Here is a 26,331-nt window from a genome sequence, read left to right as displayed (position 1 = left end):
AATAGGATGGAAAGGCCGGGCGCAGTGGCTCAAGCCTGTAATCCCAGCACTTTGGGAGGCCGAGACGGGCGGATCACAAGGTCAGGAGATCGAGGCCATCCTGGCTAACACGGTGAAACCCCGTCTCTACTAAAAAATACAAAAAAACTAGCCGGGCGAGGTGGTGGCGCCTATAGTCCCAGCTACCCAGGAGGCTGAGGCAGGAGAATGGCGTGAACCCGGGAGACGGAGCTTGCAGTGAGCTGAGATCGGGCCACAGTACTCCAGCCTGGGTGACAGAGCGAGACTCTGTCTCAAAAAAAAAAAAAAAAAAAAAAAAAAAAAAAGGATGAAAACATGTCGTTTGCAGCCACATGGATGCAGTTATAGACTGTTATCCTAACCAATTAACACAGGAACAGAAAACCAAATAATTCATGTTCTCAGTTGTACGTAGCAGCTAAACATTGCATAGCCATGGACATGAAGATGGCAATAACAGACATTGGAGATCTTGAAAAGGGGAGAGGATGGAAGAGGGACAAGTATTTTAAAAACATCTATTGAGTACGAGGCTCATTACCTGGTAATGGAATAAATCATATCCCAAACCTCACAGTTTACCCAGATAACAACCTGTATATTGTGTACCTCCTAAATATAAAAGAAAATTTGAAATTACTTTTTAAAAAGTTAGCATATGCCCCATCCCTTATTTGATCTACTAATAAAACGTGGTTTTCCTTTGAATGTTAAAAATGTAAGAAACTACTACTGAAATATTTAAAAAACATGTGACAATCGTTGCTTTTTAAAAAATAGACATGTTATTTTAAGTGATTTGCTCATTTGGTTAGATTAAAATTTTACCTCACAATAACATAGAAAGTATTTCCATATGCCAGACACCACTCTCTAAAACAGCATCTGTTTTACAAATAATACAACTGAGCTTCAGAGAATTTAATTAACTTTCAAAGGTCTGAAGAGTGAGCAAGGTGCTACATGTGACTAGTATTTAACCTAGGCAGTCTGTCTCCAAGGCTATGTTCTTTTTTTTTTTTTTTTTTTTTTTTTTTTTTTATACTTTAAGTTCTACGGTACATGTGCACAACATGCAGGTTTGTTACATATGTATACATGTGCCATGTTGGTGTGCTGCACCCATCAACTCGTCATTTGCATTAGGTATATCTCCGAATGCTATCCTGATCCTCCCACAATAGGCCCCGATGTGTGATGTTCCCCTTCCTATGTTCAAGTGATCTCATTGTTCAATTTCCACCTATGCGGTGTTTGGTTTTCTGTTCTTGTGATAGTTTGCTGAGAATGATGGTTTCCAGCTGCATCCATGTCCCTATAAAGCACATGAACTCATCCTTTTTTATGATTGCATAGTATTCCATGGTGTATATATGCCACATTTTCTTAATCCAGTCTGTCACTGATGGACATTTGGGTTGATTCCAAGTCTTTGCTATTGTGAATAGTGGTGCGATAAGCATATGTGTGCATGTGTCTTTATAGCACCATGATTTATAATCCTTTGGGTATATGCCCAGTAACGGGATAGCTGGGTCAAATGGTATTTCTAGTTCTAGATCCTTGAGGAATTGCCACACTATTTTCCACAATGATTGAACTAGTTTACAGTCCCACCAACAGTGAAAAGTGTTCCTATTTCTCCACATCCTCTCCAGCACCTGTTGTTTCCTGTTTTTTTAAATGATTGCCATAACTATGACATTGTATGGCCTCTTTTGATGTCAGTGGTAAAATTATACCTTGGACCAGGAATTGTTCTATTCATTTTAAATTCCTCAAATGGAATCATGGTTGCTTGCTGGAAGCTTAGACAAGAAAAGAAGAGTCGTAACCCACAATGGAAGGAAAACTGAAACAGTTTCTAACTCATGTGGTATGAATTATATGTAAGAGAATTATGTATGAATACAAAGACTAACATGTTTTGACACTATTTACATAAAACTATAAAATAAGAAAGTATAAAAATATTTTCAATCAACAAAAGCAATCTTAAAATTATATACTTCATCTTAGGAGCAGCCTCCTACTGACAATTTGTTTCATATCCTGCCTTTTTCCTAAAGACCCTGACTTATCATTTATTATTATTATTACTTAGAACCTTAAACTTCTTAAGAATAAGTATGACCCTCTTGTCTCTGACCAAATGCCATTTATGTGCAAGTCTGCTGTTGTTGATAGACTAATTAGAATAAAACAAAATAATAGGAAATTGTTTTTTAAAAGTTCAGATTGAGGTAGCTATGGTCTCTATAGTAAATTGTGCTGGTGATAGCAATGATGTTGAGTAATTACCATGAATGAATTTGGTGGGTATTACTAGACAATGTTGTTGGAAAATCTTCATCAAATTATATAATTCAATTAATAACGACACTAAGGTACATAAAATATCATTTGCTCCTTTCATGGTGAAATCCGAAATCAGGAAATAGTGATGCCAAGAGACTAAGCACAAGTAGCATATCCTATTCTTGAATTGAAACTGAATTACTTGCTATACCCTTAAGTTTACTCAGTTTATTTTGGTTTTGTTCAATCATTGTCTTTTTCCGTTACTTTGTTGACTGTAACTTTAGATCATATAACTTAGATTATTGTTCCATTGATTTTATAAATTCAAGTTCAAACTTTTTCTTTTGGATGAAGCAGTCAAAATGTAAAATAAGCAGTATCTGTCTTAAGATTTCACTCTTGTGTGTATTTTCCTGAAGAGGAATATACCAAAGATCAACAGGAAAAATGAGAACAGTCCCTCTGCTTCTGCTTGTGACATGCAAATTGAAAACAGAACGCTTGTGTAGCATGAAATGTGAAGAGAACACAGTACCCTCTTTGAAAGGGGGGGCAAATTGCTTTGAACTTAGCAATAGATTCATTGTGTGTGTGTGTGTGTTTGTGTGTAAATGCAAACACATGAGCAAGAGACTAGATGACTCTCAGTAACCAAACTGATAATAGAGAAATGTTGACAGGAATAGAGGTTTCACAAAATCTGCAACTATTCCTTGATCTTTCTGTGGAATCTCACCGACACATTTCAGGGACATGGTTTGACCAGTAGAGGAGTGTGAGAACCCCATTACTTTTTTTAAGCTTCAAGTTCAAGGAGTCTATTTTTTCCTAGCAAATTTAATCCATCAGAGTATATCTAGCTTGGTATCTGGGATAGGAATTCAAGCAAATTTTTGTCCCTACAGACCACCAGTGACATTTCCTGTAATTACTTTTATTCTTAATAAAAGTACATTTCACAATCCCGTATATAACTGAGATCTGCCATCACTGAATATTTGGGAAAGCTAAGGGTCTATTTACTACATTTACTATCAGCCCTTGGATCAAGGAAAAAAAATAGAAAAAAACATTTTATTCAAATATATTCCTTATGAAATTAAGGATACTATAAAAAGCAAATGTATGCCTATTCTGCCTGTACATTTTGCCACCCTTGTAAGAAATTACCATAGATTTTCTCATTTTGTCCTTGTTGTAAAAATATATGAGTTAGTTGTAATTACCCTTATCCCCATTAATGAAATACAAGAGGTTAATAATTTGTCCAATATTATACAACTGTTAAAAAGCAAAGTTAGGATTTGAACTTAGGTTTTGTGACCCCAAAGCACATGTTCACAACCACTATAATATATTAGAAATCCATTTCTTTAATATCTTAAAACAAATCCCCGAAGGATTTGAAATGGTTAAAGCTAAGGATTTGAGAGATTATTCATTTTATTACTTTTCCATAGAGGAAGATACTTCCTAATTCAGCAAATAAATTAAGTGATTATGTTAAGTCAAATACTCTACTGGGTGCCACAGAGTTCACTGGTGATTTACGCAGCTTGTAAGGAGTAGCTTAAAAGTTCTAAGATGACAAAAAAAGGTAAGTTGATCTTTGACATAATTTAAACTTTAGTATTTGAAATTTCTTAGTTTTATTCCTTTAAGATACAATTTGGTAAAATCATAAAGCAGCTTGGAATTCTGATAGAAATTATAGACAATTGGAAGCAGGTGAATATTTTTCTCCTTTTTTTTATCACTTCATTTTATGATTGTGAGCTCTCTCTAATCTTTCATAACTTGTTCCAAATAACCTCAAAGCCTTGCAGAATTCTCTGCACCTTTGTTACTTTATTGGTAGCCTTTCACATCTGCTGAGATATAACCAATGACCTTACCTTTAGACAACAAATTATCCATCCATTTTTTCCTCATTACAGTAAGTCTTCAATTAATATTGTCCATAGGTTCTTGGAAATTGAGACTTTAAAGGTAAATGACATATAATGAAACCCAATTTTATTATAGACTAAACAAAATATAAATAAGTTAAGTTCCCATGGCATAGTTACGGTTACAGAAACATCACCACACTTCTAAATAAAGACAAAAAATTCTTATATTAAATATTGAAATAAATGTGAGCTATACATTCATTTAAGAAAGATTAATCAAAAAAAGCAAGATAATTATTTACCAGTTCAGAGCCTCCCATCAGGGAGCCTGCTAGCCCAGTAGCTCAGAGCATAAGGCATGAACCTACCCTGGACAGGACACCATTCCTTCTCAGGGCCATGCACACACACCCACACTCACACTGGTACCATGTAGCCATACCAATGAATGTAGCATTAACATCTTTGAGATGTGGGAGGAAACTGGAGTACCCAGGGAAAGTCCACACAGATTTGGGGAGAACTTGCCAACTCCACACAGATAGTGACTCAGGCCTGGAATTGGTTGTTTTTTGTTTTTTTGTTTTCGTTTTTGTTTTTTTCATTGTTACAATGAAATGACATTGAGTGAAACAATGTCATTCAAGGACCTGCTGTACTTTCATTTGAGAAAGACATTTGAAAAATTAGAAAAAAGGGAATTAATGTACAGAGTGTTGTTTTAATTTTATTGTTACAAATTTGATTGAGGCCCTTCGTTTTTGCCTTCAGTAAATAATTGCTTGGAATCAAAAATGTGCCAGGAAAATCTGCCCTGTGGACAAAACCACGAGGAATAGAAACAAGGTCGATGTTATCACTGAGTTTCTTTCTGTGAAGAATCAAGTAATCATAAATTGATATTATGAGGCAGAGTTATGAGAGTGTATATAGGGGCACCTTACCTGGTCAAGGGATCAAAAACTATTTTGTTTTGAGAAAATAGGAACATGGAAATAGATGAGACTGGAGAGGGAAGGAGAAGGTATATTGTGCAGGACTTTGTAGGTTATATAAAATGTTAGTTTACATTCTAGAATCATATTTGTGATGAGTTGTAGATGGCCAAGATATTTTAGCTTATAACCTAAAATAAATGGTAAATTATTTTTAAAATAAGCAAGGTTTTCATTATAAAGATCACTCTGCTTAAAGATAGAAAATTAAATTGGAGTAAGGACAAGATTGATTGTAAGAAAAGCAGTTAGGAAAACCTATTTGATTAGTTAAGAGATAGTATTAGTCTGATACTACTGCAGATTGAAAACAATGAGTGGGTATCACAAGTTTCTCTTTAGAAGTTAAATTCAAGACTTATTGATTGATGCATTTTGGAAAGCTAGAAAGATGGGTAAAGTGAAATGTGACTTCCTAGTTTCTGGCTTATGCAGCTTGCTGCAGAATTATGCCATTCGCTGAAATAATATATATTGGAAATGTCCAGTTTTGGGCTATGATAGCAACTGGGATGTGATTTGGAGTGCTACATTTAAGACAACTTTGAAATTGCAAGTACAGAAGTTGTCTGGGCAAATGGGACCCAGGCTCAGAAGAGAAATATGGGTAGAAAATTCAATACACAAGTTATTAACATATGGGGCAATTACTATGTTAATATATTTTTTAAAGTAAATAGTTTTGAAGTTTTATTGAAAACACATTGCTCAATGTTAAAATAACATTTTGAGAATAGGCTAAAGTGGGAATAGAATTTTATTTCCTGGCTGCTTCCTCTTATTTTTACAAAATAAGCATGTTTGGGAAATCCTAGATATTCAAAAGCCTTTGTCTGACCTCTCTGTAACATGCTCTTAAAATTCAGGCTACAATGTAAAAAGAGTATCATAGGTTTAGTATCTGTGAGATCAGGCATTATTTGTCTTTTTAATTCTTCTCTTTGGATTTTATATCCCATCTATTGCATATGAATATTTTTAAATACATGGCTTATTTTTAGCATTCGACAAGTTTGCAGAAACAAGCCACACTGAGCGTTCAGATATTCATATTCACATCCTGTACTTTATAACAAATTGGATATGGAAAATGAGTATAGGCCTAACAGGCTAGAAACTTTAGGCATGAAAAACAATGAATTTGTGATTTAACCGGGACAGTCAAGGGTGAAATTAAATAGATTAAGGAGGTCCATTCCCAAGGTACAGGTATCAGCAGTTCACCTGACTTTCCTGTGGCAGACAGATGATCCACAGACCATAGAGTACAATCTCCCCATCCCCCAAATTGCTTTCTAGTCTTCCCTTTGATTTACATTTGGATATTTTCATACATAATATATAGTTGACTGTTACCTCCAAGTTACTTTCTTTTCTAGACAATTCTAAATATAATTGTTCTTATTAAAATGCTTTTGTGTACTTCAAAACTAATTAATTATACTTTCTTGAATGCATCATTTTAAAACAAACACTTAATTATGAACAATGTTATTAATAGATTGTTTATTATGTGTCTGCCTAACCTCTTTTCATTTTGTGTTTTGAGTCTTCAAAAAGTTTAAATTAGTTTTGTATTTATCCAGAAGTATATGTAGTATACAAAAAAATGTTTTATTGGGGAGAATTTTGAATCTACTAAAAGAATAAATCTTCGTGGGAATTATGCAAGGGTACTGTAGCAGGAGAAAATGTAGTTAAGAAGCTTCTTCTGGAATGTTTCTGCTATTGAGGGGTTAGTGAGAACACAGACTTTCGAGCAGCTCTTATGGAGAGGTTTTAATGGAAGATTGTAGCTTGGAAGGCTACAGTGTGGAAAAAGTCAACAAACATTCTTTCAGGACCAGGATCAGGTTCTGAGGTTACCAAGGTGAAAATGATGCAGGCTTGGTCTGAAGGAACTCTTGTGAGACAGAAAGACATGTTAGTATTTTGCCAATGGTACAATTAGTCCAATGGGATGCAGTGTGTACTGCAGGAATACAGAGAATAAGCATTTAATCTACAATGACAATGAGAAAGATTTTCAAGAAAAGCTGATGCCTGACAGATTCTTGAAAGAGGAATAAAATTAACCAGGGGAAGAAGAGTGGAAAGTATGTTTTAACAGTTGATGCAACACACATAAATTTGGTTTGGTATGAATGGAGAATTAACTTTGGTGGAGAAATTAAGGTGGAGAGTGAGGAAGGGCTGGAATATGAAAATATTATTTGACTTAGCTTCATAAAGCCTACCTTTAAAGTTAATAGTAACAAACTGTAAAAAGGTTTAAAAATATTTATATCCAAATTTCCCCTTCTTTTATTTTTCTATATTCTGCTTGCCCATAAAGTTGTTTAAATATTTATTCCTCTACCAATATTCCCACCAAAATACATACATTTTATCCATTTTCAGTAGGTATTATGGCATTGGCACACAGTGACATGAGTGTGTAAATGTGTAGTGAGTACATATGAGAGAGTGTATACCTTACAATATGGAACAGTGCTTTCCAAAGCCAAATTATTCATTTCTATGTGCATAATAATTGGCAGAATTTTATAAAACAGTAAATAAACAAGTAAATGATGAGATCATTTTTCAAGTAACATGAAAATTTGGAAGGCTTTAATCAAAATTAATTTGCACTAAAGTGCAAATATATGAAATATCTAATTCTACAAAAAGAAGCAGAGATTTCCTAGGCAGAAAAAGGTGACAATGAATTTAGATAACAAAATGTTCCTAAAAATACAAGGTACATTCCAGCAGCAGTAAGAGTATTCATGTAATTGAAGGGCAGGTTGCTTAATTCTCAATAAAGGATGTTGAGGCCATGTGAAGAAACTTTGTTCTTCTGATTCTTTTTTTCCCTTTTCTCCAAAAGAAACATGTAAGATTTTTGTTCAGAGGACTGCCATTATTTCACTTTTGATTTGGGTACATGAAAATCATTCTCATGAAAGGAATAGATGAATGCAGGATGAGAACAAGACTTCTGGGAGATCAGCGAGGAAACTAAATCAAGAGCAGAGATGACAAATAATGTAGTGCTGAGCTCTGTCGGAGGGCATAAGGAGAGGAAGAGGCATAATGAGTATGAGATACTTTAGATCTGAAAATGTTATGACTTGGAACTCCTTGAATATTGACAAGTATAAAGAGAGAAAATTTGTAGCTCTCCCAGCTTCTTTGCTTCATATGAGAGAGTACATAACTTACAATACAGAACAGTGCTTCCCAAAGGCCTAATTTTTCATGTATATATATATATATATATATATATATATAATAAATGGCAGAATTTTAATAAATGAGTAAATAAACCTTGAAATTATTTCCCAAATAACACACGAATTTGGAAAACGTTAAGCAAAATTAATTTCCACTGCTGTACAGAAGTGTGCCGTGTATGTATAACTGCGTGACATAGCCCTCTCAGCCTCACAGAGTATTTCCTAGGAGAGTACTTTACATCTCAGAGATGCACATTTGACATCCTGCAGGCAAAGCTTTCACATTTCAACTGTCATAGATGTTATAGCTCATGATACTATTTTTATGTTCATTATCATGTGATACCTGGCAGGATATTATCAGTGTTAGAAATTATGAATTAATCATCACTACTGATTGACAGGCACTATTCTTAAAGTTTTTTCAGCATACAGATAACACACTGTTCATAAGTAATTCATATTTATCTTTTCGTAAGAAACATAGCAATTTATGTTATTTTCAAGTCTTTTTGTAATGGCTTTTAAAATGCTAATGATGTGTATTATCCAGTGAACGTGTTAGTATTATATTAGAAGTACAAAATCTGATAGGAAGTTTATATATTCTATTTCCACAAATCATTAGATAATGTTACGGTATAATGCTTTTTATATCTTTAAATCTCTCACTAAATATATACATATATTCTCTCTTCCTTTCTTTCTTCCATTTTTCTGATCTGCTTCCATTGATGACTCTATACTTTTGACTCCAGACTGGCAATATGAGGGTAAGATGACAAAAATAAAAACCCCAAACAACTTCATGAGCATTGCTTGTCTGTCTTTGTTTCATTCTCTTTAGAACATTATTAAAATTCTATTCACTCTCTCTAATTAGACCCTTTATCACAATTAAAGTCCAATTATGTTTGTTTCTGTTGTGATGCTTTAATTACAATTTATCCTTGTTAATCATCCCTTTATGTTATTTCTTTGGGTTACATTTCCATCACATTATCTCTGTCCTGAAGGACTTCCACTCTCCAGTGGTGCCTGCTGGTGTTTTCTCAGTAAGATTTGAGTAGTTTGTGGTGCACAAAGTGACTGTATTATGATGTGGTAAGGAATCTATGTCGTTATTATAAAATATTTTAAAATAATAATAAAAGTAGTGATGCATATTAATTAGGTTGCAAGATTTTTCCTTTTTAAATATTAATATACATCTCAATGAATTTTTTCTCAGTGTGTGTGCCCCTGCAGTCAATTCTTACTTTTCGTTATTTTCTCTCTTTAGATTGCAAACTAGCTAGAGGAGGACCTCCAGCTACCATAGTTGCAATTGATGAAGAGAGTCGGAATGGTGAGTGAGTTTTTTATTTTACAAATGTCTTATCTAAGAGAATTTTCTTCAGATTTTGATTCTCAATCTGCTATAAGTAGAGGTACTAAGATGAAAGTTTCAACCCAAATCCATGAATAATTCCCCTCTAGTATGGGTTTCAATTATGCCATTCTCTGGAAATTCATGCTTTACTTGGAATACATTATAAAAGCCTCATTCGATTAATATAAATATTTAGTTTTGATTTAGAAGAAATTATTTGATTCAGAGTCAACTCAAGAATGCATCCAGATATGGACTGGAAGTTGAGTGTCATGTATATAGTCATCTAACTGAAACACAACGTATTCCTCCAAAGAAATGGACCATAAAATAAGCGTTACACTGCTAACTTATATTGGCGGGGATCTGGTAAGGATCTAGATCCACAGTCGATTAGACATGGTGATTGTGCCTGATTAACATGAAAACCAACTGTGCTTAGAAAGTGAGAACATGAAATAAGGCCAAGAGCGAGAAAGAAGTCTGAATTTTCACTTGAGCCGTCTGAAGTAATTAACAATATCTAATTCATATCAAGTTCCTCTTTGGGAAAACTTTTTTTTCCCTTATCATTAGTGTTTTTGTTCTGCAGCAGCCGCCTTGACTCTCTGAACTTTAATGTAGAAGTATTTAAATGGTTTTCTCCTCAACTGGGCAGCAGTAAAATGGTTATCTCTTGGGACTCTGTTTCTATTTTAAACTAAGTATGTAAATGTGGTCTGTGGCTCATTTTGTCTGCTGATTACATGACAGACTCTTCCATTAAGCTTGTACTTAATATTTATTCTAAAGTATTTTCTTGCACTTTTGTATTTTTTACAAAATAATTATGTCAATTGCCTTATTAGAAAGTGATCTTTTTCTTGTAATTCAATCTACACATCTGCATGTACTTTGAAAACGTGTACAGGCAATTCCTGCATCAGTTTAGTTCTTCATGATTAATTGTGCTGCATTACAGATGCTCCTTTTACTCCTTTAAAGAATTGACACAGACGTATATTCCCGCACATTCTTTGAAATCACTCAGAAATAGCTACAGTACTGTTGGCCTCTGTTTAAACAAATTTAAGTATCAACAAAATGTTTGCCACGTTAAGTAATTACAAAAATGTGAACATTTTGATTTTGTTTTTTAAAATCTATCCTTATTGATAATAAAATCCTATGGCATTAGAGTTATTATGATGCATTTATATAAGTAGGAAATAAATCCCAAATGTGTCTACAGTAGAGAAAAAATATCAAAATACTATAAAGTAAAAGATATACAAAGAAAGCTTCTGTCTTCTAATGATGAATTACGGCTTCCTTATGGTTAACTATTTTTAAAGAAAGAAATTTATATTTTCTAAATATTCCACAGCGAAAGCAGTTAACCTTTTTAACCAGAAATAAAAATTCAATAAACGTAATACAATGTTTATCAACAATTTCTTTTCTAATTGTTAACCAATTCACTTGAAAATACAAGCTGAGCTGAAATAAAACATTTAGTTTTCCTAAGCAAATTTGTTTTAATGTGTGATTCTGTATAGAGCTTATTTTGCCAACTAGGTAATTATAGCAACAGCAATGATGATAGTTTATTTCCTTTTGTGCTGATTAGATCCTACTTTTCCAAGGAGCGTAGGAACTCTACGAAGATGTTGCCATAGCATTGCTGTACAGTAGCATGTGGTGAAAGTTCAATATTTCTGTTTTAGAAGAAAATGACATGATATAGTGTAGTAATGTTGTGCTCCTTACTTGGCTTATTTTGTAGAAGCTGCCAGCTACTCAGAAAGCTGCCAGAGTTATTTAAGTGTCACCACAAGAAGTATAAATACCGATCTAGAGTATTTGCATTTCTCTTTTGCATTAAATTTCTAAAAATATGATGATCAAATGAACCTCTGCCAGATATTATAATGTAGTGTTTTAATCATTCTTGTCTTAAAAATCTAAGGGAAAAATCTATGCAAATGTTTTTGTATTTTTCTTTAGGCAATCTAAACTTCCCAGTGACACAGTTATTTTTGGCCATGTTGGGTGGCTCATACCTATAGTCCCACCATGTTGGGAAGCTGAGGTGGCTGGATTGCTAGAGCTCAGGAGTTCAAGACCAGCCTGGCCAACATAGCAAGACCCTGTTTCTACTAAAAATACAAAAATTAGTCAAGTGTGGTGGCACCCACTCATAGTCCTAGCTACTTGGGAGGCTGAGGCACGAGAATCACTTGAACCTGGGAGGCCTGGAGGGGAGGTTGTAGTAAGCTGTGATCGTTCCACTGCACTGAAGCATGGGCAGCAGAGTGAGATCCTGTCTGAAAAACAGAAAGTAAAGAAAAGAAATAGTTATTTTTAGCCTTGGTCTGTACTCTCTTAATTTCTCATTTCCAGTATCTTTTAATTGGTAGTAATAAAACATGTGGGTTTCCTATTTTACCAGAATGATAAGCACTCAGTTTTAAAGGCTTTAAGGCTTCTTTGAAAAGAAAGGCTTAACAAATCTTTAATCAGCTAAATTACTAAATTTACTTCAAATCAACTTGCCTGTGGCTCACTTAACTGATGTCTATTGCTAAACAATCTCTGTAGCTAAATACATTCACTACTAAAGCAAAGCATCTAAATAGCTCATTTTTTTTTAAATTATAGCTAATTGTTTATGTAAGTCATTGAGCTACATTTATAGAACACTTATTTATACACATCTCTATCTTTCAAAGACTTTTATAATTTGTGGGATGGAAATATTCTTTGTGAATATATATGTCAAGTGCATTTATACATATGTGCAAGCTTCCTTCTCACCCTGATCTCTGTTAGATGCTTTCGCTTCCTGATCTTTGTCCTCAGCAGCACCTTAATGACAGATCCATTACATCATCTTGGGCTGAGCAAGAGATTATTTTCATCACAACTACTGGTAATACTAAGCTTACATTGTAAAGGGGCAAAGTGGGCACACAAAGAGATATGTTGGTTCCTGACTACCACCAGAAAGCTCTTGAACTAGCATGTAGAATGTATTTAGTATGTAATTTCATTTTGAGGGGAGAATGCATTTGAGAAACAGATCACATTATCTATGTTTAATTAAATGAGCATGTCTAAAATATCTTTCTGAACAGATATTTTCTAGTTTCTCTTGACTCTACGAGGCTTTTAGCATTGAAGCCTTACTGAAGGAGAGAGGTGGGGACAGTTACTCTGGGACATTTAAAGACCTGCCACTGAGTGCCAGCCACATCAGAGTCCTTGGCTGCTTTACAGCAACTATAGATTGACATTAAACAGACTTTGGAACCACTCATTCAAACTAATTCTCAGAATCTACTGAAGTGTACAGGCACTGCTACGTAAAGAGAAGGAGAAAATGATTTTAAGTCACGGTTAGAACACACCACTGTGACTGTAAAGAAATGGACAGATTCAGAGGCAAAAGGATATCACTACATGAAAGATTAGAAGACCCACCCTAAAGGAGCTTTGTGAATTTAAAGTTTAAAATATATTGCACACTCTTAGTAAATTTGGGAAATGAAAGGTAATTCTGAGGTATCTCCATAATTTGAAAGCAACAGCAACCAAGGATGCCATGATGGACTCAATGAAGAAGTTTACATTTAGATTGTACAATTTTTAAAAAGTTATTTGGGGAGTGAGTTGCTTGTAGAAATTTATCGATGTAAGAATGGAGGAAGCCCCAAAGTTCAATTACTGGCTTTGAAGTAAAGCTCATGAAAAATTTCTCCATACAGAACTTTCCTAAGCAGTATTTCTCCATCCTCTCTTCCTTACACGGGTTCTCTCAAGGTCTTAGATTTTACCATTCCTTTTCTTCAAGGCCCTTCTTCTCTAAATTTCCTTTTACCATAAACAGTTATTTCACTTCTTCCTTTCCTTATGATCAAATATTGACTGTTAGATTACTGATTTGTGTTACTGAGCCAATTCTGCTGTGAGTTTCTTACCTGTTAAGACATGGAAAATCTGATCACTACCTTCATTTTTGAATAGAGTGCAGTAATCAACAGTATAAAGGTTCTTAGCAATTACTAGATAAAAATTGTAAATCAAAAACTATCTTGAAACATTTTTTGGACTTAAAATATTTCCTACAGCAGTTTTCAAAACAAATATTCAAATGCCAACTATTCCTAAATTAAATTACTTATGTAATTCAATGAAATGTAAGTGATGTCATGTGATTTAATGAATATGAAAGTACTTGATATCTCTTCATCCATGACTACTTCATACAAATTTGACATATATACTAAAATGAACATTTTTTTATATTTATTTCAGGTAGTGTAGTTTAAACAAAGTATGTATACTTACTTTTCAGTATAAATAGAAATGAATCTCTTAAGTATACTCAATAATAAAAGTTTTATGAAAGTGTTATAATCTATGTACTGTTAAAGCACACTACTTTTTATTAAATTCAAATGGGTTTATTCAGCAAAGTGTAGATATATACTAATATATTGAGTGTTTTTTTATTTTATTTTTTGGTTTTGTTTTTTTGTTGTTTGTTTGTTTGTTTTTTGAGATGGAGTCTGTCGCCCAGGCTGGAGTGCAGTGGCTTGATCTTGGCTCATTGCAACTTCTGCCTCCCGGGTTCAAGCTATTCTCTTGCCTCAGCCTCCCGAGTAGCTGGGACTAGAGGCATGTGTCACCACGCCCAGCTAATTTTTGTATTTTTAGTATAGACGGGGTTTCACCATGTTGGCCAGATGGTCTCAATCTTTTGACCTTGTGATCTGCTCGCCTAGTAATCTGGGATTACAAGTGTGAGCCACCACACCTGGCCTATTGGGTGCTTTTTAAAAAATCCACCAAAGCAACTTGCCATTGATGACAAGAATCAAGATTTTTTTGCCATTGATTCAAGTTTTTGCTTTCTAGATTCTCCATTTTGTCATGCAGTAATCCTTGGTTCTCAAGCCAAAAATGCTGACCCTGACCTGGTTGGCACTAAGCTCTTTTCATGTACCTCAGGACACATTGAAAACGAGGATATTGCTTTTACTATCAACTCTATGTTTGCTTTTGAAAATTTCCAATTTTACAGAGCAGCGCTTTGAGTTGTCAGACTTGGGTATGGTTGAGAGGGTTGCTTCTTAAGTTGGTTTTGAGTAAGAAAGACAATAGTTCCTAGTCAAAGTATAGGAGCAAAATTATTCTCCCAAACTTGTCTTCATTTTTACAACAAAGTAGCTGACCTAGAATATAAGTGAAGACCACCTGCTTGCAATTCTCTCATTCCCTATTACAGACAATCTTGAACACATGCCCAATACGTAATTTTGTTGTTCAATCAATCAATCATTTCATTAATCATTTATTTACTTAGTTGTTTATTCAAGGTATGATTATCGACACCCTGTACTGTGTGAGAATCTGTTGGGGTACTGATGATGCATCAGAGAAGGAAACAGGCAAAACCGCTTTGCACATGGAGGTAGAGACAGGTAACTATAGGGAGAAAAAATGAAACAGAGCGAGAAACCAAGGAGTGATGAACAACTGAGGAGGCAGTGACGCTGTTTCAGATAGAGGACTTGTTTCTTTGAGGAAATTACATTTGAGCAAAACTATATAAAGTTCAGACTGAAGATCTGAGCCATGCATTCACCCAGGGAATTCACATTATAGACAGAGGAATAAATTCAAAGACTCAGAAGATGAATATGACTGATAAGTTTAACAAATGGCAAGAAGATAGCTGGAGGAGATGAGAAAGAGCAAATGTGATTGCAATACAGAAGATGGGTGTTGATTGAATGCATGTAGATTAGTCAAAAATGTTTTTGACTTTTTAATTGATTTGTCAACAAATCAGTTGATGGTGACCTCATCTAGCAACATACAGTTTACAAAGAATAATTCTTTTTTCATCTTTCATTCAATGTCCTAGAACTACATAATTAAAAATTCAGATTCACAACTGTGTATAGATATGTTTGTTCACAATCACAGATAACCTTATTCTTTAAAAATATGTTTTACTCAGAAAAAAACAGAAAATGCATTAAGTCATTCAGTTTGGCTCAGTGGTATCACTGCCTCATTTAACATATAGTAGAGGATTATTGCAGTCATCTCAAAGGTCAATATGAACATGATGGATTTCTATTGTAAAGTAATATTTAGTGTCAGAAAATGTAATAGTGTGGTACCATCAAAATTAACAAGTGATTTTTGTTATATTACATTCTCTTAAAAAAAATCATTAATAAAGAGGGAAGATTCAATAATAGCAGCTTCACATTTCAGATACATCCTTACAAACATATGTACTTTGCTTGACAAAATGATCTTCTTTATTGAATATATGTTGGTGAAAATTGATTAATGTGCTAGGTTTTATCTTAGTACTTTGGGACAGGCAAGGTGTGAGCATTATTTGTGAGAAAACAGCAAATAACATCCCATCAGTATTCTCTATGGAGTTTATTCAGTATCTTTACAAGGGTTTATTTAGAGATATGATGGATCTTATTGACAACAGTCAGATTAAATATTATAAATGACTTAAAAACAGTAAGTGATTAATTTTCATGCTACACTTGAGACTCTACCAGATCTTGGAAATAATCAATTTAAAATTTCTTTCCAATGAGTATGTTTTATGGAATGCTGTTATAACAAATGTTTTCTTTCTGTTTTTCTATTACTGATTATCAATTGATACCTCTAGTAGAATTTCCATTCTGTATTGCATAGCAAATATTAAAGTTTTGGTAAGTAAATGTTTTATTTGTATTATTTAAATATTCTTTTGACACCTTGAACCTTGATGTATTTGAAATAATATGTCACAATAAATAGATTTGTTTCAGTTAAAACTATTTTTTGAAGTCTATTTTGAATCCCAGGAGAAAAACAATTTTTTCAATTTTAGCCAATTTCAAATTCCAGCTAAATCTCACAAAATATATTTCTTCTTCATACTTGTTCATGCTTTCTTAAAAACATTAACTATATGCTACTCCTTGCTTTCATTTTTTTTTCAGGAGAGGTAAATCAGTTAATACTCATGACAGATTTTTAGTTAACTAAAATACCAGCAATTTAAAATTAACATATAATTATTATCCTTTCACATAATCCTACATTGTGAACTTTATATATTTCTCTGATTAAAAATAACTATTTTATATAAAGTCTTTATTATTGTTGGCAAATAAAACACTGATAGGAAACTGTGTGAACATTACTATGATTATATATATGTTTTCTTTAGGATTCTAAGATTACCTTACTTTTGAGTTTTTCAATTATTGACTATTAGTTAAACTTAAGACTACACAAAGATGTGCCTTCTTCATTCTGTGATATAGTTGATCAGAGATAGCACTAACATTTTAACAATATGTAAAAGAAATGTCTTCTGTAAATCTTATTACACGAATAAAACATATAATTGTTTTTATGTTAACAAAGTGGTCAGAAAACAAGAAGAATTCCCTGTAAAAAGAATTTTGTAAGCCTGTAAATACAAAGACACACTCTAGGGATAAGACACACCTGCAAGCCTGTGGCTAATATTTTTCTGCAAACAACTGTCAGCACCTTTTATCTCAGAATAGAGAATATTTGGATCATTATATTAAATTGCAATTTCGGTGAGGGCAAAGACTATATTTTTTGATTCATTGCTATAATCCAAGAATTGCTCCTGGTACATAGTAGGCATTTCAAGTGCTATTGTTTGAGTAACTGAACCACTAACATTAACATGAATTTCACAAATAACAGCTGCAAGGGACTTAAATGAGACTTACCTGCCTATTTAGGATAGTTTGGAGTATTACTATGATTAAGATTTTTTAACATAATTAACTCTTAATTGAAATTCACCTTGCATGTATAAAAATAAGTAGTGTGATTCTTTTTAATTTCAAGTATTTTTTTTGCTTGAATTACCGTGTCTACAATGATGACAAAAATTTCTTTTTGTGTTCTCTAAGATGTTTTTTTGAAATTATAGAAAACAATATAACAGTATTCTAATGTGAGGGAATGCTGATGTGTTTGTATGTATACATATAAAATAATACTGAATATTATTTTAGCCAGGCATGGGGGCGTGCACCTGTAATCCCAGCTACTTGGGAGGCCAAGGCCCAAGAATTGCTTAAACCCAGGAGGCACAATTTGCAGTGAGCCCAGATTGCACCACTGCACTCCAGCCCAATTGACAGAGTGAGACTATATCTCATAAATAAATAAATAAATAAATGAAACTGAATATTCGGCCAAATCAAAGAAAAATAAATCTAACACTAAAGTATTTTAAAACCCATATCATCACAAATTAAAGAATAAAATATGCATATTTTATGTATTCATATTTTTTAAATGTTTTTTACATTTAAGAGTATTTCATAAAATGAAAAACCTGATTATTCAGATAACCAGGTAAATTTATAAAATTATATTTTATTTTAGTTATTTTGGGGTATTAGATAATTTCATATGACAGATGAAGTTTATCAGCCTTGTCATGTGGTATGATTTAATGACTGTGTAAAAATACTGTCTAATTCTTGGAAAATGGTTCACTTTAGTTTTTAACTTTTGATGGTAAAATCTTCACTTAGGTCTTTTAGCCTTTAAGGGAAGTTAGATAAAGTAGACACATGCATCATGAAATGATATTTTTAAAGAGTATAATTAGACAGAATATAATATTTTGAATTAAAGAAAATAACAGAAAGTCAAATTTTACTTTCATTAATAATTTGCTGTCTATTCCACGTGTTAGTAATTTTAAAATATAATTATTCTGCATGAGTAAATATTTTTGATTTAAATACTCGAAGAAACTGCAAATGATTTAACATCAATATGTCATATGAGTTTGCAGTTCATGAAATGAGAATAAAAGCCATTGCAATTTGACATTTCTAATTTAAAATTAAAATTAAAATTTCAGAAGTAGTAACTATATTTTGATAACCCTTTATTCATTAAAAATTAAAATGAAAGATAATGCCATTTTTATCGGATAGCAAGATATTGCATGTACAGTTAATTGGTAGACATATACGCATCATCCCCCAATAATACACACACACACATACACACACACACACAATGCCAGAAATATCTATACCATGTTCAAAAATCAATAGATTTTTTAAAAATTCAAGCTATGATAGGTTTCCCAAAACCATACCTGCATCTACACTAGTGAAGAAAGCATATTCTGTATTTTTAAATTTAATAAGAATTCTTATTCAAATTTCAGTAATCTATATTAAATTTATATCATGGAAACTTTATGTTTTATTTGACATCTTAGTGGACAGAAAGATATCTGGAGGTCAAGAACCCTAGAAGGGGTGTTTTGAATTTTCTCTTAAGAAATAGATTGTTGGCTTTGGACATTATAAATAACAACACCAAATATCAACTTGGAATTTGAAAGATGAAATCTCTGGGCTTTAATTATTGAGCTTGATTAGCAGGTATTAGTGCTTTTATAAAATCGAGATAAGGGTTATGGTATGTTTTCTTAAATGTTTGGTTAGTGTCCAACTGGGCTTCAGAGTTCATTTGAAAACACTCCCCCAAAGAAAAAAATATGTAAGCACTGGCATACTTTATTTGACCCATAATTTCAAAGCATTTTGGGGTCATAGAAAACATATCCAGGGACTTGTATTAAACAATGCTCTTAAACATGTATAGAGGAAATTTGAACCTAAATGTATAGTAGATATATAAATCTATTTCAATCATATTTTAGAAAGTTTGGCTGCATATGTGTTTGGTTTGAGATTGAGAGTTAAAATTCCAGGAGTTTAAAGAGTCTTTTCAAAATTTAATATGATCACCCAAATGCATTATGCATAAAATGATCTTATGATATATCACATAAACTGAATACATCAGTTGAGACTTAATATGGAAATAAATAACATGATAATCAATATGAATCAAGATTTTCTGTAGAAAATCAACTCTATAAAACTGGTATCTGACGTAGCAATCTGTGAAGTGCTATTCTCTGTTTCTGGTAGTAGGTGTGAAGAAGCTGCAGGTCATCTAGGCTGGCAGTTGGGGAGGAAAAGTTAGTGCGAAGCAGAGGAGAGTGAGGGAAACCTGATGTCCATGAAGCCAAACTAGAATCCATGGGAACAATAATTGTAACCCATATCTGTTACCACCTTTAACCTGTATGCTACTAACTACTTTATACTGACAAGGGAAGTCAGCAAATCAGCAACAGTACGGGAGAGCTAAAGTAGAACAGGATACCCACACAAGGTACAATGGGTGCCGCAGCAATTTTAACAGGAAAAAAATTATTCTTAAAAATGTGGTTTCACTAACATTTACCCCTCAAACTGACATCAATCTATTCCATTTTAAATCATGTTTACATTCCAAATAAAGATAATGGTAAAATAATGCTTCTTTCCAAGATGACACATCTATCCTTCTACCAACTGAAAGCACACTAACCGTCACTCCGAAAGTGGATACAATCTCACTGAAGTCATTTATTCACCAGTGGGCGATGTTCATTCCTCTTCTGATACACCTCTCTCTCTTTAGTATCGTGTAAGTTAAATACGGTGACATAAAGTTAATTACTATTATATTTTTATGTGGGATGGCAGGAGAAGTGGAAAAAAGGGAAAATTTGGTTAACCTTTTTGAAATATATTCACACCAAAATAAGAAAGAACTTTTCATAATTATCACAATTCTTATGTTTGCAATTGGTCACATGGTCATACCTTGTTTATAGCTTCCTTCTTGTACCACCTATTTCATTATTACCTTTATTTTAACCAGATCATCAGGTCTTTTGTCTAATACAATGACCTGAAAGTTTGTTCCTGAAGCGTGTTGGCCATTAGTAGTTCTTCCTGTGTTAGTCTATTAAAGTTTTCCAATAACTTTGATCACAACACAAGGGAGTACTAAGAGGACTCACTTGATCTCCTACAAATGGTTTCACTTATCCATCTGCTGAAGTTACTCTTTGGTTAGCACCTACATGTGACACAAATGTCTTTAAGCTCTGTACCCAAGTAGAGAGAATTAATCACATATATCTTCTTCAGACCTCCCTGTCACAGATGCTCCAATTGTGTTCAAGTACTGTCAGCCAAACTATTAACTTTTCCCAGCCAGGCGTGGTGGCTCACGTCTGTAATCCCAGAACTTTGGGAGGCTGAGGCGGGCGGATCACAAGGTCAGGAGATCGAGACCACAGTGAAACCCCATCTCTACTAAAAATACAAAAAATTAGCCAGGCATGGTGGCGGGTGCCTGTAGTCTCAGCTACTCAGGAGGCTGAGGCAGGAGAATGGCTTGAACCCGGGAGGCGGAGCTTGCAGTGAGCCGAAATAGCGCCCCTGCACTCCAGCCTGGGCGACAGAGAGAATCTGTCTCAAAAAAAAAAAAAAAAAAGAAAACTTTTCCCAGTGCATCAGGGTAGATATGCTCTTTGGCTATCACTCTTTTCAGGAGAAATGAATAACCAAATATACTGCTCAAAGTTCTGCTGACATCAAGGGTTTGAATTTACCACTAACCTCTTGAGGGCTCTGCATAAAGACAATCAGGAAAAGTGAGTAAACAAACAGAAATAAAAGCAATTTTTTTTGACTAGGTATTTGAAACTAAACAAAACCACATTCATTCAACCAATGGCACAAGGAGCAATAGCTCCCTTCCAAGTATTTTGGAAAAGTTTTTACATCCTAAGTGCCATCCAGAACATCGCAACTGCATGGGAAGAAGTCACACAGCAATGCATGATCAGCATGTAGAAGAAAGTTTTGAAGACATATGTGAACACATTCAAAAGCTTTAACAAAGACTGTGCTGTTGATGAAATAGTAGGTAACAAGTTATTAGCACTTGAGAAAGAGCTAGAATTGGGTATTGATGAAGAGAATATTCATGAGTTTGTTGGCATTGAGTTTTCGAGTGATAAAACTGTAGGAAGAAAGAAGTAAAGAAGCTGAGGCAGAGGAAGAAGTTAAACACGAGGAACCAAGAAAGTGTACGATGAAGAAACCTGTGGAGGCCTTTGCTGCTATCAGCAGTGTCATACAGATGTTAAAGAAATGGTACGTCAATTAGGAGAGACTCCTAAGAACTGACAGGCAGGGACAAAATGCTCTTGCTTGTTACAGAAAGATATGTAATAATAAGAAATAAGCGGTACAGTCAAAACTTGATATCTTTCCAAAGAACACTGTGAATTCAGAAAAAAGAGGTTTGATAGACTCACAGTTCCACGTGGCTGGGGAGGCCTCACAATCATGGTGGAAGACGAAAAGCACATCTTTCTTGGTTGCAGACAAGAGAGAAAATGAGAGCCAAGTGAAAGGGGAAACCCCGTATAAAACCATCAGATCTCGTGAGACTTATACACTACCACGAGAACAGTATGGGGGAAACCGCCCCCATGATTCAATTATCTCGGACTGGGTCTCTCCCACAACACGTGGAAATTATGGGAGCTACAATTCAAGATGAGATTTGGGTGGGGACACAGCAAACCACATCAAACTCTAGACCATCAATAAGTTTCAGTAACCAGTTTCTTCTATAGGTGGAACATCCCTAATCTGAAAATTTGAAATCTGAAATTCTCTAAATTCTGAAAATTTTTGAGTACCAATATGATGTCATAGACAGAAAATTCAACACATGACTTCATGTAAAAATATCAAAAAAATATTTAAAATATTGTATAAAATTACCTTTAGGCTGTGTGTGTGTACATGAAATGTAAATGAGTTTGCATTTTGACGTGGGTCACCTTTCCATGATATCTCATTATGTAATACAAATATTCCAATATTCAAAAAAATCTGAAATCTGAAACACTTCTTACCCCAGGCATTTCAGATAAGGGTTACTCAACCTGTACCAGCTAATTTTGAACCTCATCAGAAGGAGGAGAAATTGATGACTTTGTTGCTGTAGCATCTCCATCATCCAGAAATTAATTGTAGTTCGATGCTTCGAATACTCTTTAGGTCTACTGTGCTTTCAGTTGTGTACATGAATAATGAGCACCCATATAACCATTCTGTTTTTCACTTCAGTGCCATATTCAATGAATCATATCAGATATTCAGTACTTATTTATGAAATAGGCATTTGATTTTCCCCAAATGTAGGCCAATATAAGTGGTCTGAACACATTGAAGGTAGGCTGTGTTATGCTATGACATTTAGTAGGTTGGGTAGATGAAATTCATTTTAGACTTAGGGTATTTTAACTTATGATGGGTTTATTGAATACAATCTCATCATAAGTCGAAGAGCATCTGTACTAGAGTACGACTGAGGACTGCCCAGTTTTTTTCTTGTTTTTAATTCAATGATAATATATTGATTTCAAGAGCATTGCCCTTAAGCATGCTGAAAGGTTTTTGATTTTTAAAAAAAAAAAAAAAAAAAAAAAAAAAAAAAAGTTACTTACAATAGTTGGTGATAAGAAAACGAATATCTTTGAGTTACATACAGTAGGATGGTAACTCCAGACATTCTATGTCCTAGTTACATGATCTTGGGAAAATTAATCTCTCTGATTCTTAATTTTTCTAACTATAAAAAGGGAAAGGTTCATCTTGCAGATGTGTTATGCAGGTTAGAGGAAGTAAAGTTCACAATGTTCCTGGTACACAGTAGAGGCTTAGTAAATGGAAACTATTATTATCGGCACCATTACTCTCAGTACTAAGATAATCACTCATTTAGACACAGTATTTGTGCTATGGGTATCCTAAAAGTGGCAATACTCACACTGAAATTTTAATATGGAGAAATTGAGGCTAAGAGAAAGGAAGCAGTTATAAATAAGTTGTTGCCAAATTAGTGCTGTTAAAGTGATTAACAGTATTTAAAAATCAGATTCCATGGACACACTGTTATGTTTCAGACTTTGACTCGTACTTGCTTACTTGCTTGGGAAACTTACCTTTTTATGCTTCAGTACTCTCATCTGTTAAATAGGAGCAATAACATATCAGCCATTAGTGCTTGATGTGACAGATCATATGAGTAAAATGCATGTAAATTTGTTATATACTTTATGAAGCAAAAATAACCTAACGAATATTAGCTACAAGTATTGTCAGAGGTTTTCATTTTTTCTTTCCATATACCATACCATGTTCCTAGTAGCTGAAGAAAGCATAGTTTTCAAAAGGAATGCATCCTTTCATAAAGCACTGATTATAAAATAAAATACTAAGAAAAAAATGTAAAAGCATTAAAAAGCATGCATATGAGACATGTATATATAGCATACATTTTTATATAAATTATATATGTATTAAATATATTAAATAATCTATGCAGGAATAAAATGATTAATATTATTTAAATGAAAATCTGTAAAATGATAAAGCTAGGAGATTTATCTCAAAAGCTCATTGGGATTTCCAAACAATGTGAGATCATTAAAGTGCTTTCACAGTGTAAAGTGCAAGACAGATGCTTCTAATAATACTCTGAAATGTTCTCATAAGGAATAAGTCCATATTTTTCTTTATAGATGCTTGAGGAAAAGCAATAGTTTATTAGCCACATAATTATTAAAGGAATCCTAAAGGCAAAAATTAGAATTGTGTGGTATTAACAAAAAGCCTAAGGTTATATGGAAATAACCACTGCTTTGCTTATTATTATTTTTTTAATCAGTTGATTAAAAAAAAAAAAACATGTTTTGGACTTAAAAATATCTGTCTCCTGAATTTATGAATACACATTTATTTTTTCCCAAATGTTATTCTGTCCTGGTACCTTTGCACAGTCAGTAGAATAAACACAGAAAATTATATGTACTTTCTTCTTTCATTTTTTTGTCTCGTACCCTTTGAAAGTAAAGCTGAAGAATACTGATGAGTTAATAATTGGCTTTCCTACATTCACCTTACTGAAATGCAAACATTGTTTTTTTCAGTCTGGCTTTTGTAGGCGATTCAGTACCAACTCACAATTTAGTCAATTGAAGGATGTCTTAGGAGTCTTTCTGCTTTGTTGTTCTATTTGACCCAATAGTGTTAACCTTTAACATTGAACATTTAGGTCAGAGCAATGGCAATTTACTACAGGATTCAGGCTCTATGATAAGGATTACTTACTAGATATTAGGATAAGCATTCTTTACACTTTAGAATACGTCATTCCATTTTTATAAAAATACTAAACATCAACACTTTCTCACATACATTTTTTCAAACATGAAAATGATTTAATTTTTATTTAATTTCTCAAAAACCCTCATCTCAAAAACTCTAAAATTAAGATTCCAAATTTAATAAAAATTTTTAGTCCTTAGTATTCACATTATATTAGGTAGAGTACTTTTGAATTATCCACCTAAATACTGACGGTATAGAAATGATCTTTAAGCAAGTATGCATGTTTCCAATGTACTTTATTTGGATTAAGAAAAAAAAAAAAAAAATGAGTGTGTTGAAGTCTCACTATACTCCAAAGTTCCAAGTGGCTCACATGTGATATTTTCCATGCAAAAATTTCAAGTTTAATAAATTATGATATATCAGATATATAGAAGAGCTGATCTGAGTCATGAACTGTGCATTTGATACAGTAGATAGTGTGATGGACAATGCAAGATGAAAAATATCTAACAATATGAGTTACACTTTAACACCCAATTCCAGAAAACTTATACCAAATGAGAGTCAAAATTTTCTTTTTAAGTAATTGTTAACACTAAAGAATGATCATGTTAAATAATATCACTCCTCTACAGGAAGGGAGAGCTACCATATCACTGATCATTTTATTTGTTGCATCTTAGTTAGATCAACGTTCATAACTTAATTTTATACAGCCTTAAGAATATGAACACAAAATGTCTTTACTTTTTTTTATTATTATACTTTAAGTTCTGGGGTACATATGAAGAACATGCAGTTTTGTTACATAGGTATACACGTGCCATGGTGGTTTGCTGCACCCATCAACCCTCATTTACATTAGGTATTTCTCCTAATGCTATCCCTCCTATAGACCTCCACCCCCCAAAAGGTCAAAATGTGTGATATTCCAATCCCTGTGTCCATGTGTTCTCATTGTTCAACTCCCACTTATGAGTGAGAACATGTAATATTTGGTTTTCTGTTCCTGTGTTAATTTGCTGAGAATTTATTAAACACAAAACGTTGAAAGTTATTTGAATTGTATATGGAGGTACAAAGCAGATAGAACTTGAAGGGGGCATGTTTTGGCATATGATCAAAATCTGTACAGATAACATGTAAATATTTCCATATCACACACAGACAAATGGGATTTTTAACTTAGGAGCATGGGAAATATTGCCTTCCTTTCTTTCATTTTGCCCTAAATATGTTATTGGCTACATACAGAGACCTGTGTATACATAGAAATTCATGAGAAAAAGTGAAAATAACTTTGTAATATATGTGTAGTTCCTTTGATAAGAGGCATATGACCTTGGATAATGGAGGGATAAAAAGAATTTTCTTAAGGCAACCCATTTTAGTGGCTATGAA

The 26,331-nt window shown here is 33.5% G+C and overlaps 1 protein-coding gene across 1 annotated transcript in view; it reads left to right on the top strand.

The window, feature by feature from the left end:
* Positions 1-26,331, top strand: part of PCDH15 (protocadherin related 15) — a 791,018-nt gene that overhangs the window by 139,112 nt on the left and 625,575 nt on the right. Inside the window, exons 2-3 of the mRNA XM_026454840.1 lie at positions 9,189-9,203; positions 9,713-9,778. Of these exons, the coding sequence (XP_026310625.1) occupies positions 9,189-9,203; positions 9,713-9,778 (81 nt within the window). The remainder of the gene's footprint in view (positions 1-9,188; positions 9,204-9,712; positions 9,779-26,331) is intronic.

The sequence above is a fragment of the Piliocolobus tephrosceles genome, chromosome 9, assembly GCF_002776525.5.
Source record: "Piliocolobus tephrosceles isolate RC106 chromosome 9, ASM277652v3, whole genome shotgun sequence".
Classification (NCBI taxonomy): Eukaryota; Metazoa; Chordata; class Mammalia; order Primates; family Cercopithecidae; genus Piliocolobus; species Piliocolobus tephrosceles.
Note: the sequence above shows the minus strand (reverse complement) of the source record. Positions and strands in the feature narration are given on the sequence as shown.